Raw genomic sequence first — 18,932 nt, 5'->3', positions numbered from 1 at the left:
GCATAAAATCAAACTTTTTCTCATACCAGCAAAAGAACAGCTGTTCTCAGCCCAAGGGAGAATGCATGTGTCCAAATGAGAAAAGAAGGCCCATGGTGGATGCATCTTAGAAAGCATCTCATTACCATCTCTGCATTAGCACAACATGCCCTGCTATCGTAACCCTATCTACACAGAGCATTTATAATTAGCTATGGCTACTACAGGAAGATGCTTGGCCTTGTAGTTACATATTGCAACTCCATGGTGTATGAAGTGCACTGAGCACCAGTTTTCCTCCACCCCAGTTTCTCCCACCTCCTGACAATTGCCCCCACTACCCTATTGTTGGAGGTTTAGTTGTGCAATTTCTGGTTATTAGAGCATATTGGCTATAGCTATTGATAAGTAGGTCTGATTAGCAGCTATTAGAATGCAGGCCATGATTTGCTGCTTCTGCCTGGAAATGTTTTGCTGTTATTGTACTGATAAGTGGTAAAAGATAGTGGTCAAATTTCAACACAGAGGCAGATAAACAAATAAGCACAGCCATCCTGCTCATTGACATAGTATGCATAACAAAACTGAGGAGAAAAGTAAAATATGTAAGCAGGAGAGATCAAATCAGAAAGCAGTGAACAACTATAATCATTGAGGGTATACAAATAATTGTATTCAATTGCACAGTCCTCAGATTTCACTGGAAGTCTGGGCACCTTCAGCTGGCTGAATATCCCTGTTTTGCTTACTGCTCTGGATTGTGTTGGGTTATTGCAGAATAAGTAAGAAATTTCTCATCATTTCTTGGGAGTTCTGGGAACAGCTTGCCAGTAGAACCTCATCACTACTATCCTGTGAAAACTATAAGTCTAGCTTGGCTCAAATCTATCTTCTGAAAGTTTGGTGCTTCTCCTGAACTAAGGCCAAGCTCAGTGTGAACCACCAACTGAAAATCTTTAAACAAATTGAAATTCTCTTTCACTGTCTCCCCAATCACCCCCACTCTCCCCATCTCCCCCTTGCTTGGCAAGCACTGCCACTCTCCCCATCCCACTGTGCACCCCACATTTCCTTAAATTCCATTCCCCATCCCTGCCTTGCTGGGAGAGGATGAGCAGAAAGAGGAAGGCTGGCATGGCATGGCATGGCATGGTGGTGGCGGCAGCAGCAGGGACATTCCCACTGATGCCTGGAGGGAGCTACCAGAGTGGTTGATGAGGAAGGTGGTAGGCCTGCGAAGGCGGCTATATCTACCACCTCCCCCAATCCACCGCCTGCTCCACCGCACCTCATTAGTGGGCCAGTGCTGAAGACAAGATAATAAAAAACACTCACACCATATCCTCCAACACTTCACAGATGGAGCAGGGGGGACGCCTGCGTGCTTCTAGCATGAAGGATCACAGCTTGATCAGCTCCACCCCACGGCCACCCCCTGCTGAGGCTCTTCTTTGCCTGCTGTATGTCACATTCATTTCCCCTGCAATAGTGTGTCCTGCACTGGCTTCTGAAGCAGCTGTTATGGTAAACTGACTGTAATAGTTTGCTTTTAACAAACAAACTTAAGAATGCTTAATGGAATGTTTAATCTCATAACGGATCGCTAGTTGTACTTATTATAGAACAGCCACATCAACTGAAATATATTCAGCAACATTTAATATTTGGATAGACAGTCATGGATGGCAGTGGGAGCGGGAGAGGAAGGGAAGCTCAAGTGTACTCAATGGGCACACTAGCAAATGTGGTTTAAAGGCACCCCCACAATTTCTACAGCAGGAAAAACAATGTAATCATGACTAGCCATTTCTTTGGTGGAGAGATTACTGGCCAGTAGTCCAAGAAGAAAGCAGATGTCTCTGAATGGGTTTCGAGATATACAGAATTTTTTTTTAATGGAATATTCTAAATAGGGAAACCATCAGAGCTTGTAAGGTGACACACTCTACCCTTCCTCCAGATGAGGGGAGCGGTTCATGGGCAAAAAGCTGGAAATGTCTTATGAGATGCAGGGATTCTTTCTGGGGATCTGAGCTGATGTAACAGGCTTGCTGCCTGGTAAGAGTACACGCTGTTCACCTTCAACTCAGACTATGTGTGTATCTATTTATCTATCAAATTTATTTTAAAAATCACAAAGATACCCAAAGTCTCCAGGAATCTCTCCTCCAAAGGAAGCCACAACTTGGGTAACACTGCCCCTGGAACATCTCGTCACATGAGGGAGTGGGAGCACGTAACAATAGGGACAAAATAGGGAGATTTTGTGATTTAGCAGAGACAGGTAACAGAAGGTAAGGTCTGTCCTTTGAAATATTCCACCCATTCCATTATTTTTACTTCTCTATGTAAATTGCTTTGGGAACTTTTTGATGAAAAGCAGTATATAAATAATGCTGTTGTCAAAGGAGCTGGGTCTTAGTAGCATACAAACCTAAGTTAAGATTTTAATAGACAAAGGTAGCATCCCTCTCTCACTGCACTTTATACAGAAAGGGCGGTAGACCCTAGGCAACTGAAGAAAGGAAAGGACATGAAAGGGGAGACCTAGCAGCCTTATAGATGGGACGGGAAGAAGAGTTATAGAAGGGAATACCTGTCTCCCTTCTATCTCCTATCCATCATTCCACAGTTGTGCTCTGTAAAATCTATGGAAGTATGTAGCAGAAACTTCTCAGTAGTGGCCCCAATTTCCTACCAGGTGATCTCCTCCTATCTGAAGCCAAGCTTAATATTATAAAACATTGCAAAATGCTGCTTGTGCGTGGGACTTTAGTGATGTTTAGTCATGATTTGTAATTATACAGATGGGTTTCTGGTGCTGATGTGCAAGTATTTTATTATTACCCACCCACCCCCGCCCACACTTTGTTGTTGAATTGTATTTCACTTTTGTTGTGTCACACCTGGGTGGTTCAGGTGTGGAAGGAAGCACACTGTGGGAGCAGACAAGGCAAAGTCAAACAAGCAGAAAGTCAGGAGCCAGAGGTCAGTCCAGTAGGGGCAGGCAAGTCAGAGTCAACGCAGGCAAAGGGTCAGAAGCCAAAGATCAGTGCATTAGGAGCAGTCAGGGTTGACGTCCAAAAACAACAAGCAAAGGGTCAGAAGTCAGAGAAACCAAGAACAGGGAGCAGGAGAGGAAGTAAGATAGAACACACCCACAATGAACTTGCTTCAGCAAATGATGGAGGAAAACAGAGGCCGCACAGAAGCCCCACCTGAACCAGGAATGTTTTAAACGGGCTATTTCGTGAGTACTTGCTGCGGCACAGCTGCATGGATTGGGGTGCTTCAGGTTCATCCTCTGGCTCGGAGGGGGTCAGCAGGTGCTGGCATTTCCATCGGTGGGGGTAGGCCCCTCAAAGCTTGCCTCGTCCTGTGAGTCTTCTCAGTCAGAGTCAGGCTCAGGGGTCACAACCACTTCACCTTGAGAGCCCCTGGTGTCCAGCTCAGGGGTCATGACCCCTTCATCCCAAGACTCCTCCATGCCAGACTTGGGGTTCCTGACATGTTGTAAGCCACTGTGAAGTTTAGAGACTTTAGCTGGATATAAATTGCTATAATAACTCAAAGCAGCCAATTGCCAGGGTGTGTGGTTGGTGAAGATCGTGATGAAATACCTGCTTATTTGTCTGCACAGCCTAAAATAATTGTGGAATGTTTTGAAATGAATCTGCCCTACAAATGACTCAGGGGGCACAGGCAGGAGACAGATTTTGGAGCTATCATCCAAAGGCTGCCTTCCGGTACCAGAGGATATTTAATTTCCCTGCAGCTTGCCTGCAAGTCTGCAGAACCAGTACCATCTTCTGCTAACCAGGAGAGGCAGCTCCTAGGACACACTCAACAGAGGAAAGGGACCACGAGGTGTACTAGCAGCAGAGAGCAGCTGCCGTGGCAGCAACTGCAGTCAGATGATTTTGAAACCATCAAGTCTTCTTTTAAGAACTTAGAATGGCAGGATGAGGTGTGTGTAGTGGGGTGGGGGTGGGGGTGGGGAGGTAAAGAAATGCCAGAGGATCTCTCCTGTTGAGATCCTCTGCTCCTTCTTTGTTGAGGTGGCCCAACTTATTTTGCTGTCTGAGGAGAGGACAACATGATGCCCCCTCATCTGTGAGTGGCCGCCATGGCCATGCACCAGCAAAACACAAGCATTCTCAGGCTATGCCAGCAAGCCTGATTCAAGGCAAACCAGGGTGGACCCTACTTAGCAAAGGAGACAATTCATGCTTGCTACCAGGACACCAGCTCTCCTCCCATTGGAGGCACTGCAGGGGACTAGCCCCTCTTGTCATTCCAAACAGCTTTTTGATCACCTGTAAGGCTTCCTGCTTGCACCCAGTCTCCCAAGTCATGCTGATTCTCATGGTCCATTTTTTCTAATGGTCAAAGTCAGGTCTTTGAAAGCACATCACCACCTAAGACAGCCCTCTGGACAATTTCCTAAATTCCCAATAATTTTAAGGAAACATGAAGGAGGAAGACTTGAAAAATAATATTTTCGACAGGGGAACAAACAGATTGGAACTGATGCAAGAAGGCTGAGTTAAGCATACACATCAGAGATGATGGAGAGTGGGAGCAGAGACTTAAAGCTCTTTTTTTATACTAGGGTTCCTGAGTGTCTGAGATAACAAAGATGAAATATGATCTGCTAATGTTTGCATGGTGGCACAATGCCCCATGAGTCACAAACAAGAGGCAAGGAAACATCTATGGCTTGGGGGGGAAAGAAAAGAAAGTCAGACAGAGACCTTTCCATTGTTCATTGAGGTCAACGCTTCTTGCTGTCACCAGTCCAGGAGGGGGGTTCCGTACCTGCCAGTAGCAGATAACAACAGCCAGCATGGTGCCACCCTGCTGAGGCTGCTTTGTTTACTTCACTCCCACAGGAAATCTGTGCCCACCCCAGCAGTAGTAGCCTGAGACATTTTGATTAGACTCTGTTGCTCACAGTCAAAGAGCAGAAACTGAGTGGGGCTTCAAAACCATTTAAAAACACTTATCTCTCAGGTGCATGAGCTAGCTCCAGAGTAATCAGACATACTGCTAGAGGCAGAAGATTTGCAGATTCACAGAGACCCCTTATGGTCATCTAGTCTGTTCTACATAATGCTAGGAAATTCATTAAGTGACTCTTGAATTGATAATATGACTCATGGTTAGACATATTTCAATGGAAACACCAGTGGTGTAAGCTCCATTGCGTGAAGGCATGCAATGCAGGCTGGGTGGCAGTTGCCCAGGAGCCACTGTGCTTACCACCTCCCCTACCCCCAAGGGTGCTCTCCTCAACCTTTGTGGCCCCCCGTTGCCACCATGCTGCACTCACCCCAATTCCATGCTGGTGTAGCCCCTATTCCAGCAAGAAGAGCCCACCCACAGAGGCCATTTGAGCATGTGCAGCAGCCATTTTGTTTTCAGCGGCCATTTAAAAATATATATATTTTTAAAATGGCCACTGCACATGCTCAAATGGTCCCTGCAAGGCCCTAGAGGCCAGCAGGGAGAGGGGGAACCTTTGAAGACCTCCCTCTATGGCCTTTAGGAAGCCCCCCAAAAGGGCTACAGATATATATTTTTAATTAATATAATATAAGTCACTGTACACATATTCAGATTGGCACTATGTACAGAGAATCAGGGCTTGTGAATACTGAGCTGAAACTTATGAGCTAGGATTGTATTCATTTGCTCTTACTTTGCTTCTTGTGATAAGTGAGTTAAATGTGATTTCTTAATAATATGGCTATTAATGGTGAGTTTGTCTTTGAATCAGTGTGAAATCCTTAGTCTTAAGGCCCCCTGGGAGTTTCTTGCTCTCTTTCACTCATTTAACTGTCTTTCTGAAAGACTAGAATATATTCCAAGCAGTGACACAGTTTACTCTGCATATCCTTTAATTATTTTCAGAGTATCTGGGAAAAGTCAAATTCTCCATTGATTTTTAAAACTTATATAATAGTGATGCTACAATGCACAGTAGAGAATTAGACAGGCACTTCTGTTTAGTTTTCCAAGTACACCTCCACATAGTGTTTGGGTATTTCATGAGCCCCAGAATACTGAAATTTGCAGTTTTCCAGCATTTTTTGGTCTGGCTACGTCCACTGCTAAATAGTTCTTGAAATATTAAAAGATTAACGAGCTTGACTTGTATTTTTCAGCTGATATTATGGCAAATTTATCTGAAAGATGGGTGTCAGAAGTTTGGACAGGGGGCGCAATTTCAGTGCTTGCCCTAGACGCTATTTTCCCTAGATACGCCTCTGGCTGGGGGGCAGGGGGAGGGGGTGAGAAAGGGATCTCTCTCCCTTCTCTTCCTGAGCAGGCTGCCTGCCGCAACTGTTCATCATGTTAACTGCTAACAATTTTATACCGTATTTCTAGTATCAGTCTGTCAAGATTAACAATTTAAGATTAACAGTTAAGATTGAAGTTTCACACCTTGAAGCAATCCGTCCTAGTTAAAGAGTCATAAAAAACCCTGAAAGGCCTCTTGCCAAAAGTAGAATTGTTTGGAGGCTTGCGCAGGCAGGGAAGAGGATGTGCACTCCCAAGGCTCAAGGATGTTGTGTGGAATCAAGATTTAATCATGTTTCTAAAATGGCCCAGCATCTTTGACAAGGGAACTAGTCACTTGTAGCTTCTGACCAGGTAGTAAGCTGAGCATCACCATGCACCCTCCACCCCCAGTGGGAAATGCTTGGCTCATCATGCAGTCCCAAATAATAGAAATGACCATCACACCATGCTGTTAGAGCCAGGACACAATGGGGCTATTCTCACGACCAATCAGGAGAGCCTAGCCCGATTTTTACTGGTCGTGTAAACCACTGGGCTCGCAGGCGAGCCCGGTGGCTTACAAGTGGGTAACCTGCTTAATTGCCCCTGCCCTTAGCCTAGGTTAGCGGAGCGAGTGTTCTGCTAACCTGGGTTTTGTCCTTGTGTGTTGCCATGTGGCTCCGTGCTGCGGCCACTCATGAGTAGACCCTTGACTAGGAGGCTGAAAAGCAGCCTCCTGGCTTGGGGTTCTCTCCAGCATGCCCTGTGCATTCGTGCAGGGCATGCTGGAGCTTCCAGGGGCCATGAGGCCCCCAATCTTCCCAGCCCCCATCGGCTCTTCGGAACTCCCAGGCGTCCTTTGCGCCCAAAGCCCCAGTTCGGGCCGAAACTTTGCAGAGAGAGGAGCTCTGTTTGCGAGCTCCTCTCCTTCTTGGATTGTGGGGCCCTGATCGGCCCGACTGACGCGGGCCTTCTTGGGGTGAGGACTTGGGGTGAGGACTTGGGCGGCTGGGAGGGCGGGCGGCTGGGCAGTGGCAGCTGTAGTTTGGGCCAATTTGGCCCCTAATCAGGTCCCCCCCGTGGCTACCTTGGCCCGATATCGGGCCTTGTGTTGAGCGGTTGGGTGGGTGGTTGGTGGCAGTGGTTGCGGTAGTAGTTTGGGCCAATTTGGCCCCTAATCAGGTTGCGGGGGGGGGGGGCAGCTGGTGTCCTGCTGCCCCAATTAATCAAAAAATTACGGCGGCAAGCGAGAGAGTGGCAGGAGGGGTAAGTAAACCCTCCCGCCGCTCTTAAAGGTACCCCCCCACCCAGTTCCGGACTGCCCAGTTCCGAACTGGTCCGGACCGGTCCGGAGGCTTCTTCAATGGCCTCCGGACCGGTCCGGGCCCCTCTCTATTTTTAAGCAGCCACCAGGCACTAAATAGTTGCATGGTAATTCCACCCTGAGATGTCCTGACTCCCACACAAGCACTCTCTCCTCCTTCTGCCTTGATCTTTGGATTCAAATGACTGCTGATAAGGAGCATGCACAGCTCTCCTACCCTGGCTGGGCACTCCTCTGACCTGTTTAGAGTTGTGCGAATGAGCCCTATAAGTTCTATACAGGTGGCCCTTGTTATTCGTGGGGGTTCTACGCTTGCCTATAGGTGCAAATACAGAAACCATGAATAACAAAACCTTGAGTCTGTGGGAACTGAGGGGTTAAGTTTCTACCTCCCTGCAAAGGATCAAAAAAGCAAGGGGGGCAGAAATAAGAAAGGAAAAGAAAAGGACAGTACCTTATTCTCCAGGTCTCCAGCAATGCCCTCAAAACCTCCTAAATGGTTGAATATTTGCCAGTTTTCTAAAAGCCACAAAATGGCTCTTTGCTGGAAAATGGAACCCGAAATGACATTGGAAGTCATTTCCATGTCATTTCTGGCCACTCAAATCCATGGATAGATGAATTTCACCCATTTTTCTACCCACAGATAATGAAACTGGGTCTCTAAGGCCCAATCGTGGATTGGAGTCTGTGGATACATGAAACCACAGATACAGAGTCTGCGGATAACGAGGGCCACCTGTACACACTTCCCCCACAAATATTCACAACTGGGTTTGTGGTATCACTAGAAGGCTGTTTGTGGTATCACTAGAAGGCTGGTAACTGTTTGTGGTATCACTAGAAGGCTGTTTGTGGTATCACTAGAAGGCTGGTAACTTCCTGCTGTAGCAGTTTCCTGCTCTGAACAGAGGGTTGGACTAGAAGATCTCCAAGTTCCCTTCTTAGGGATTCCCTTAGGATTCCCTTAGGATTCCTGCTGGATCAGTGCCATCCTTCTACTGCTGGCTTTTCTTAATCAGTTGTAAAACCAAAATCTATAGCATAATACTCAGTTGAAATGCAAATTAGTAACTAAGTGACATGGAACACTGGGTCACTGAATACAATCAAAGCATCAGGCAAGAGCAGGATGGCATACAGAAGATACAGAGCTCTTTCTCATGATCAGTGAGAAAGGACTCGAGGGAGAACAGGGAGGAAGGCTGCTTACCTCCCCGCAGACGATCCCTCTGTCTTTGCTGGGTGAGAAGATTTCCTGCCCAGATGATTCCTGGCTGCACTCAGCAGCACAGAGGGCTGGGGGCTGGGAGATGTCGGCCTGCTCCCCCAAACACGGTTCCCTTGAACACTGAGAGTGCAGGGTGCATTGTGGAGATTCCCCCGATGCCAGCCAGGAGCCCCATGGTTTCCCAGCCCCGGCTGCAAGCAGCTGGGGCTGACAGAGGAGCAGAAAAAATGGGGCTAAGGGAGTACTTGCTCTTTTAACCTTTTTTTTTGGATGCGGGCTCTGGAGGTGGGCTCCCAGTGGGCTCACGTGCAGTCAAAACCGGGCTGGGCTTCCTTAGCCTGATTTTGCCTGCGCTTGAGAACAGGCAGAGAGAAGGTACATCTGTAAAGCCTAACTGGTATATTGGAACTATCATGGTTGATGTGATCTCATTCAAGAAACTCAGTTCTATTCAGTTACTAAATACTGCAAAACTATCAGTGACTGAAGACTCTCGAAATCTATGGATATGGTCTAAAGGAAGTTTTGACAGCTAGACAACCAAACTGCTCTGACTACCATGCAACAGTACACAGAGAGGCTGTAATCACGATTGGTGAGAAGAGCCTGGGGAGGGTTAGCGGGGAGAGCGGGCTAAGCCTGTTCTCCCCACAGATGAGCAGTCAGTCTGTTCCGGGCAGCCAAACCAGCCGCCCACACAATTGCTGGCTCTGTTACAGAGCCGGTGGGGGCTGGGAGGATCGGGGGCTGCATGGCCCCTGGAAGCTGCAGCATGCCCTGTGCGAGTGCGCAGGGCATGCTGGAGAGCCCCCCGAGCCGGGAGGCTGCTTGTCAGCCTCCTGGTTGGGGGTCTACTTGTGAGTTGCCACAGTGTGGAGCCACACCGCGGCAACTCACAACCAAGAGGCCCGGGTTAGCGGAGCACATGCTCTGCTAACCTGGGCTTAGGGGATGGTTGTTTTAGTGAGTGACCCGCTTTCGTGAGACCGGGCTTGGCTGCGAGCTCAGTGGTTCTCATGGGCATACAAAATCGGGCTAGGCTCCCTTAGTCCGATTTTGTATGACCATGATAATAGCCTCATCAGTTTGGAATGTGTTACTTTTCACTAAATCATTGAGGTTATTCTCACGACCAGGCAAAACTGGGCTAAGGGAGGCTAGCCCGTTTTTGCCTGGTCATGTGCTGCAATGGGAACTACATGGCTCCCAGCAACAAGCTTCCCTAAATGCACCTCAGCTAACCCAGTTTATTAGATCATGAGGCTCCTCTCACGATCGGTGAGAAGAGCCTCTAGGGGGTTTGCGAGGAGAGTGGGCTAAGCCCTTTCTCCTCGCAGACCAGCAAACAGTCTGCTCTGGGCAGCTGCAGCACCTGCCCACACGACTTCCGGCTCTGTGACAGAGCCAGTGGGGGCTGGGAGGATCGGGTGCCGCGCGACCCCTGGAATCTCCAGTATGCCCTGTGCGAGCGCGCAGGGCATACTGGGGAGACCCCTGCTTTTAAGCCTCCTGGCTGGGGGTCTACTCACGAGTAGCCATGCCGCGGAGCCACACCGCAGCTACTCACAATTTTGAAAACCAGGTTTGTGGAGCACTCGCTCCGCAAACCCAGTTTAAGGGGAGGGGTAGTTAGGCGGATTAACCGCATGGAAGCCACTGGGCTCACATGCAAGCCCGGTGGCTCACACAGTCAGGCGAAATCGGGCTAGGCTCTCCTAGCCCAATTTTGCTTGATTGTCAGAATAGCCTCCATGTGTCACTGCAGCGTGCCTCCGCGCCACAGTGACTCATGAGGAGACCCCTGACTGGGTAGCTACAACAAGCCTCCTGGCATCGGGGGGCTCCCATGCACATTTGCACGGGGCATTCTGGTACTTCTGGGGGCTGGAACGCCTCTGATCCCCGCCACCCCACCCATCGTGTGGGCGGCCAATCTGGCCACCCAGGGCAAGCTCCCTGCTCATCTGTGGGGAGAGTGGGTCAAGCCTGCTCTTCCTGCTAACCCCCTTACAGCTCTCCACACTGCTCATGTGGAGAGCCTCATTGTCTCCTTGTACTGTGAGACAGGATGAATAATAGCTTCTGATCTATCTTCACAATACCATTAATACCTCCATATATTTTTGTCTGTGTTCTATTTCTCGAAAGCTTAGTAAACCCTGGCTTTTAAATCTGTCTTCATATGAGAATGTCTCCAAGCTAGTAGCAGAGTAAACATTTGCTATCTGTAGTATGGTGTGGCAACTGTTAGGATAAAAACGACCACCTTCACTCTTAAAAAGTGATCAATGGGAGAGCTGATGTCAGACCACAAAGGATAGTTGCCCCAGTTTAAATTCTGATGTTCATAGCTCTCTAGGCCTATGAAAATGCAGCTGGTGTTGTGAACACAGCAGCAGTGTGGATACCCTGGCAACTGACTAACAAGGATATATTAGGAGCAAAGATGGCCTTGAGCTTGGTTGCCTTTAGCAAGAATCAAGAACAATCCCTTCCACTTAGGTTAGACTATCATCTCTCTAGCTCACATTTCCTTAAACCAAAACCCACAAGCACATGGATTTTGCTGTTTCAGTCTATAAGAGACATACCCACAGATGTCTGCTTTCTCCTTGGAAGACAGGCAACATCTCTAGGCAGCAAGGTCATCTCACTGACAACTCCAAATGGCAAGCTCTGAGCTCTGATTCCCACAGGAGTAGCTCAGTTCCCATCAAGATATTATTAACGTTACTGGAGCACAAGCACAGGCAGCCAGAGGGCAGCCACTATGCTTTTCTGAGTTTCCAAAGAGCAGGGCTGGCAGGCAGTGGCTGACTCTAGTCAGCAGACCTGAAGTGAGCATCAAACGTTATTCCTAGAGAGACAGATCAACCCCATAGCACTGTGATCTGCATGTTCCACCTTGACCTGTCCCTCGGCATGGCTGTCTGAGCTTTAGCCCAGCTCAACAGCATCGATGCACTGAAGAAGGCTATTCCCTTCACAGTCTGCTGCTTATAAATGGGTCTCGTTTTGAGCATGGGGATTTTACCCTACCTAGCACTAGACATGTGCAATTAAGGCTCTGGAATGCCCTGGCAATGTGACATGGAAGCAAGGTTCCCATGGAATGTTGACACAGAAACAAGAAGGATAACCAGAATTAAACAGATTAAGCTTACTGTGTTTTAAACAATCATATAGAATATCCTACTTCAGGGCTACAACAGTAATCATCAACAGAATTATACCTTAATGGGAAACTTAATTCTACACCTGTTTTTCACAGGCATCATGTCACTATTCTGAATGAGTGGGTGGAAGCATACATTTCAAGTATTGTTCACTGGGAATCATGGCTTTATTTTTAAAAGCTGTCTCTAAAGAAGGTATAGCAATAGCAATAGCACTTACATTTATATACCGTTCTATAGCTGGAAGCTCTCTAAGCGGTTTACAATGATTTAGCATATTGCCCCCAACATTCTGGGTACTCATTTTACCGACCTCGGAAGGATGGAAGGCTGAGTCAACCTTGAGCCCCTGGTCAGGATCGAACTTGTAACCTTCTGATTACAAGGCGGCAGTTTTACCACTGTGCCACCAGGGTATATCAAACTGTAGGAGAAAAGGCAATGGGGATGCAATTTCAATCAAGTTGGTCTCCCCAAGCTGTGAACCTGCTTCTTCAGAGGAAGTGTGGAACCTGCTTCTTCAGAGGAACCCCACCTAGGACAGGTTAAATCCCCTGACCATGGTTGGCTCTTCTTCTGATCAACAATACCTCGGTCTTGTCTGGATTAAGTCTCAGAGGTCAATCACAATATCAAAAACTGTGTTCTACCCAGGTTTGGGAACTGTGTGTGCTCCCAATTTTTGGTTGTGTGGAAGCAAGCTAGGAGGAAAACCTGGGCAGCTCCTCCCTTACTTCCACACAATCACTTCTACCCAGGTTTTCCTCTTACCTTGATTCCACACAATCGAAAATTGCAAGCACACACAGCTCCCCAAAATGGGTAGAACACAGTTTTTAATTGTGTGAATGACCTCTCAGTCTGCTAGCACACATCCAGCCCATTAGCACCTCCAACACCTGGTTCAACATGTAATATGTGGTGTATAGTATATGGCCAACCAAACATACAAATGCTTCAATGCATGCCAAATTCTACACAGATCCACTCTATACATATTTTCAACATCACTTTGATCAAATGAATTTGATGTGCATAAACACAAAATATCTTTTTATTTATTTATTTATTTATTTATTTATTTATTTATTTATTTATTTATTGGTCACCTTTTGATAGAAATATAGACATATATATTCAAGATGATTCATTATAAAAATATAATACCAAAAAAAAAACAAAAACAGCAAAATAAACAGAAGATTTAAAATAAGGCATAACATAAATTAGCAAACACTAGCAGCAGGAAACAGACAGATGGCAGAAAAAGGTGGAGAAAAGACAGTGAGGTGCTTCACACAATCGGTGTGAAGTGCCAGAGGGGGTATTGTGGGGAGAGCGGGCTTAGCTTGCTCTCCCCGCAGACGATCAAACGGCAGCCCTGGGCAGCCGGAGCGGCCACTCACACGACTGTCAGCTCTGTCAGAGAGCCGGTGGGGGCTGCGGAGATCGAGGGCCACGTGGCCCTTGGAAGTTCCAGGATGCCCCGCGTGAGCGCACAGGGTATCCGGGAGAGACCCCCAAGCCTGGGAGTCTACTTGTGTGTTGTTGCACACTGCGGCAACACACAAACAAAAAGATGAGGTTAATGGAGCGCTCATTAACTTTGTCTAAGGGGAGAGGTAATTAGGTGGACTAGCCGCCTTGGGAGCACCAGGCTTGCCTGCGATCCCCACGATCCCTGGAAAGCGGGCTAAGCTTCCTTAGCCCACTTTCCAGGGATCGTGAGAATAGCTTCTAAGTGTTTACCTGTAGGTAGAAGGAGAGTAAAGATCAGACAGAGAGGTACAGTCAGCATTATCCACCATTGGCTGATCAAGTGGTAATCTGAGATCAAAAGGTTCATCTGCCTGGTGTTCTTTCTTTCTTATTTTTCTTATTCATCACTGAAAGATCTTATTCACATAAAGTGAATAGCTTAGGTAGTCATGGTCATACAGATGTCCTGGGCATGGGCGTAGGGTCCATTAGAAAAGGGGGGACAAATGTCCCCTGGCTCAGAGGGTCAGGGGGCCCCACAAGGCTTGGGGTGTGCCCCACCACTGCCTCCCTTTCCTCGCCGGGCGCTGGTGCCCTGCAGCTGGGGTACGCACACTCTTTCCAAGCGTGATGGGATGAGAAGAAGTGCATGGAGGCTGGGTTTCCTTTCTCCTCCCTCTCCCAGTGCTTCCTCCTCCCAGGCAGTGGACTGCCCCCTCACCGCTTTCAACACTCCTGGCCACCGTAGCCAAACTGCCTGGCCCCGATCTGCTGCTGCTGCCCCCGGCAGAGGACAGCAGCCCCCGGCGGAGGACAGTGGCCCCCAGCAGCCCCATGCCTGGCCTAGCTCCACACCATCGAACCATCGAGTGCTGCTCCTGGTGCTGCTGTCCACCCTCCCACTCTGCACAGAATGTGAGCCAGCAGAGGGGAAGTCGAGGGGGGTAGGTTGCCCTGCCCCTTGTGTCTGATGTCAGACACAGGGGGCATGGCTTGAGTGCTGGGGCATTCATGTTCTTCGCATGCACAATGGAGGCCCCATAGCTCTGATTTCCCCCCTAGCCACTGGGAACCTTGCTACGCCCCTGGTCCTGGCCTGGGGCATAATTTGGCCACATTTTCCTTTGTAGTCCTCTGGACTCCACTCCTGTCTTCCACTTTCCCCACCCTCCAGATTTTCCCAGCTACCGCAGGCACTATCTTTTCCCTCTTTTCCCTCTTGCTTTAAATAGAAATTTCCATTGCACCACAAGAGGCCTCTGCAGATTACACATTGCCATTCAGCGTGTGTTTCACCCTTTTGTCTTTTTACAAATGATGCTCTGGTCGGAGTCTTGGGTTTCGAATGCACTCAGGTGTAAAGCTATAACAATGGACTTCAGCAGTGCTCAGAATGCTTGCCCTTTGATCCTTTAAAGAAGTAAAAGGAATACCAAGTTACCTCCATAAAGAAGAGTCTCTCACTACAGAAAGTAGAACAGCAGGTTGTGGAATATGCCCAGTGCCAGAGAGAATAGCTGTGGGGAAGAAATTTTGAAGCCCGCCAAGATTTTATAGTGACCGTCAGTTGTTGCCCCCTCCAAACATCTCCGCCTGCTCTAAGTAAGCTCATCAGGAGAGAAATGTTCAGAGGCAATGAAGTGAAAAGCCTACTTTTCAGCAAAGAATCCATTTACTGACAGCCAGGTCAGGCATTCTGCTGATGTTAATGTCCCTCAGTATTAGGAGGATGCTGAATTTGAGGGTTGGAAGTGATCCCAAACTATGTCCAGCCTGCTGCTACCTGTCTTTCCCATCCTCTACCCTTCAATAGATTAACCCACATACTCTTGAGTACAACATGTTATAAGTAGCAAAGGTGAGTGAATATGACACCTAGCTGGGGCACTCTGATGCCCTGGAAAAGAGGGACTGGAGTTCTCTAGTGTCCTGTAGAATTTCTCACTAACATCTAGAACTGGCCAGCATATGAAATAAGACCGTGGGATAGATGAACCACTAAACATTGTCAAGAAATCTGGACAATAATGGACAAAATAGCCGACTACTAAGGAAAGCACCTAGCATCAGAGTATTTTTTCTCTCTCACCTCACCTTAGTCAGTTAAAGTGAGTGGCTTGGCCAGTTCAAAGTTCTTTGGTTAATTGATTTGTAATCCTTGAAAGGAAAAGAATCTTTCCTTCCTTTTGCCTTGCCGTTATAAGCTGAATGCATTTCCAGGCATTTCTTTTTGAGTTTCATCACTGCCATAATTACAAAGTCAAATGCAATCATTAAAACAGCAACATTTGCTTGACACCATCTTAGATTGCTCTTTCCCTCCTCCTGAACCAACCTCCATCGGAATGAGTTGCACCAGATAATATAACAATATGAATGCAAATGGAAATTGCCTTCCTGAACATGAATAGTACACACAAACACATGCACACCAGCAATAAGCATATCCCTAGATGCAGGGGCCACCTCCAACTATACAATGCCCTGGGATATTAAGATAGTAGGGTTGTAAACTCTTCAAGAATCTCTCCACAGCAACTTGAAACCAAAGTTTTTAACTGTTAGCTTGACCTTCACTTTCTGTCTTCTGACTAGTCTTATTACCTGCAAATGCAGACAGTGGCAATACTAAAAATGAGCTCAAAATTACTTCATTCACTCTCATTATAGCTGGCAGGCACCGGGGGATGGGCAGTTGAGAAGCAGGGCATCTATGTGAACTTGTCAAGATACAGCTTGCTTTAAAAATCTGAGCACTAGAAATGAAGAGGCAGGAGGGGAAAGAAAGGGAAAGACAGAGGGAGTGGAAATAGAAATTAGCTAGGAGAGAAACATGAGACAAAAAAGCAGAGGGGGAGACAGCAGAAGAGAGGGATCTAACTGTGCATAAGCAAAATTTGATACAATTCCCTAGAAATATGTATCTGATCTACTGAGATCCGTGAATCATGCACTTTTTAAGGAAGCAGGCATGTTGCCAGAGCCACATGTGTGTTTGGACACATGTGCAAAGGAAATATGAGGATTATAATTTACCTATCTTTCCATGAGAGATCTGTGAACTCTAGAGTTGTTTCTGGAGTGTCACCATTCATAAGTCTTCTATCAGACTGACGTGTGTGTAGTAGCTCTAATATTAGTTGAACATGTTCAATTTGCACATAAAGACCCATTTAAGACATTTGTGTCTTAACACATGCACATGTGAGAAGATAATTGAAGGAGATACAGTAGACCAAAGTTCAAGAGAGGGGGGGGGGAATGAATATTGGGCTATGACATAGCTGCAAGCCACAGGAAAGAGATTTGGGTTGATTCCATACTACAACCTGTTAGAAAAGAAAATAATGAAAGGAAACTACTAATTAAATACTCCTTCCCATGGAGCCAAAACCTGACTATATAAGGGACAATTAAAAGGCAATTTAGCACTAATTCCCCAGTTGTGGTGACCAGGGAAGCAATAGAATGGGCTGAACCTGCCAACAAGATGATTTCAGTTCCCCTTAAAATCCCTAACAGTGCTTTGCCTGTCCACAATGGGGAGGCTGTAGTCACAATGGCATTTTATAGCAAAAATACCCATAAGAAAACAGATCTGAAAGATCATGGTAGGACAACACAGAAAATGCTACGATGTAACAATTGAACAATGTCATCATGGATTTCCCATAAAAAGTGAGTGAACAAACAACAGCAGTTCCTCTGGGGAAGGGCTGTAGCTCAGTGGTAGACAGGGATGAAGCCACCATTGAGTGAACGGGTTCAAAGAACCTGGGCCACCACTCCTCAGGGGCCGCGCCTCACACCCCAGACATTCCCCCTCCATCTGACATCAAACACGGGGGGCATGGCTAAACGCTCCCTGCATTTGATGTCAGATGCAGGAGATGGGGCTAGGGGGGCTGCGGCAGCGGCAGAACCAAGGCCGCCGCTGGCCTCCCTCCGTGTCTGGTGGCAGAGCACCTGCATTGCATGAGAAAGCTTCAGGTTCAATCCCCGACACCTCTTGGTGGGTCTGAAACCATCCCCGCCCCCACTCAAAGCCTCTGCCAGTCAGCATAGACAATACTGACCTTTCTTTCTTTCTTTCTTTCTTTCTTTCTTTCTTTCTTTCTTTCTTTCTTTCTTTCTTTAATGGGCAGTTCACAATGATACCATTTATGCCATGGTTTATTTTAGTGTGCAGCTAGGCTCATTTTGGGTAGTGTCAAAAATTGTGCAGTGTGAAAAGGTTTTTGTGCATATGGGGTTTAACAGGAGCTAGTTTGTTTCTCAAAAGGGGATAGTTGAGAAATAGAAAATGAAGATGAATACTGTTTCCTTTCAATCCTCATAATCTTATACTAATAGTGTATTACGAGACTAATTACTTGACTAGTCAAAGGCATTTATTGATTCATAATGAACTCTATTTAAACATTATATGAAGGTATACAACTATTACATAGTACAAAACAAACACAGAAAATAATTTATCAATTTTTCTTCTTCTTCCTGTTCTCTTTTTCTTGATTACAGAAAGTGCAAGGGGCAGGGTGGTGCTGGTGCTTTGTGTAGTAAGAGAAAAGCTTAGAACCAACCCGACTTGATGGAGCAATGGTTTGCTTTTGCGCAAGATGGCATCATATTCAATTGTGGAAAAAAGAACTAATGTGGAAGCAACTCTGGAGACTTACCTTGATGTTGTCTTGCCAGCGATGGTCTTTTTGGAAGTTTTCTGCTGCATCAGCCACTCTCTGAAAATAAAGAAGGGAAATGATGAGTCTATAACGAGGCAATGTGGATTCCATAAGGAGTGGAGACTGTTCTATCCCATGTGGAACCACCTGTATCACTCCTGCGATTATGAAATAGTTGCGCATTTTCAGCATCCATACTAAGACTATAAGAAGAGATTAATTAAAGGTTTATGAGTTCCCATGACCACCTTCTATATGCAAATCTTATCTTATTTAATTAAAAGTGCAAACTGATGCTTTGATTTGTTTTAATGGTCTGTATTTACTTAGCCCCATCAAAGCACAAAATGCAGAACTTCAGCCCTCTAGCTGTTGTTGGACTACAACTGGCCCTATCCAGCCCCAGCACAGCACCCCTCCTGTGGCTGTTGCAGGTGTCTGCTTATGTTTCTTTGGGGACAGGGAGCCATCTTATTTATGTATTTCTTATTTTTCTCTGCAAACAGCTTTGAGAATTTTGTTGAAGATACATCATACGTACATTTATACGGTATATAAATATCAGTAGTAGTAGTAGTAGTAGTAGTAGTAGATCTACCAGCATTCTCAGCCACATTGGCCAATAGCCATAGTTGATGGGAGCTGTAGTCCAACTTCTGCAGGAGGGCTAAACTTGTGTAGTCTGGCTACAGAATCATTGTCTTCCATTGACGAGTGAGTGAAAGTAGGTGAGGTGCAATCAGTGATGATGCTGATGTTAAGGCAAAACCTGCCCC

General features: G+C 46.7%; 1 protein-coding gene across 4 annotated transcripts in view; it reads right to left on the bottom strand.

Annotated features, from left to right (window-relative positions):
* CACNA2D2 (calcium voltage-gated channel auxiliary subunit alpha2delta 2) overlaps positions 1-18,932 on the bottom strand; it is an 885,048-nt gene that overhangs the window by 378,430 nt on the left and 487,686 nt on the right. For all 4 annotated transcript variants that reach the window (XM_053287835.1, XM_053287834.1, XM_053287836.1 and 1 more), the window contains one exon: positions 18,154-18,213. In XM_053287835.1, coding sequence (XP_053143810.1) covers positions 18,154-18,213 — 60 coding nt within the window. The remainder of the gene's footprint in view (positions 1-18,153; positions 18,214-18,932) is intronic.

This window comes from Hemicordylus capensis, chromosome 2, assembly GCF_027244095.1.
Source record: "Hemicordylus capensis ecotype Gifberg chromosome 2, rHemCap1.1.pri, whole genome shotgun sequence".
NCBI lineage: Eukaryota > Metazoa > Chordata > Lepidosauria > Squamata > Cordylidae > Hemicordylus > Hemicordylus capensis.
The sequence above is the reverse complement of the archived record's forward strand: the minus strand, read 5'-3'. Positions and strand labels throughout refer to the sequence as shown.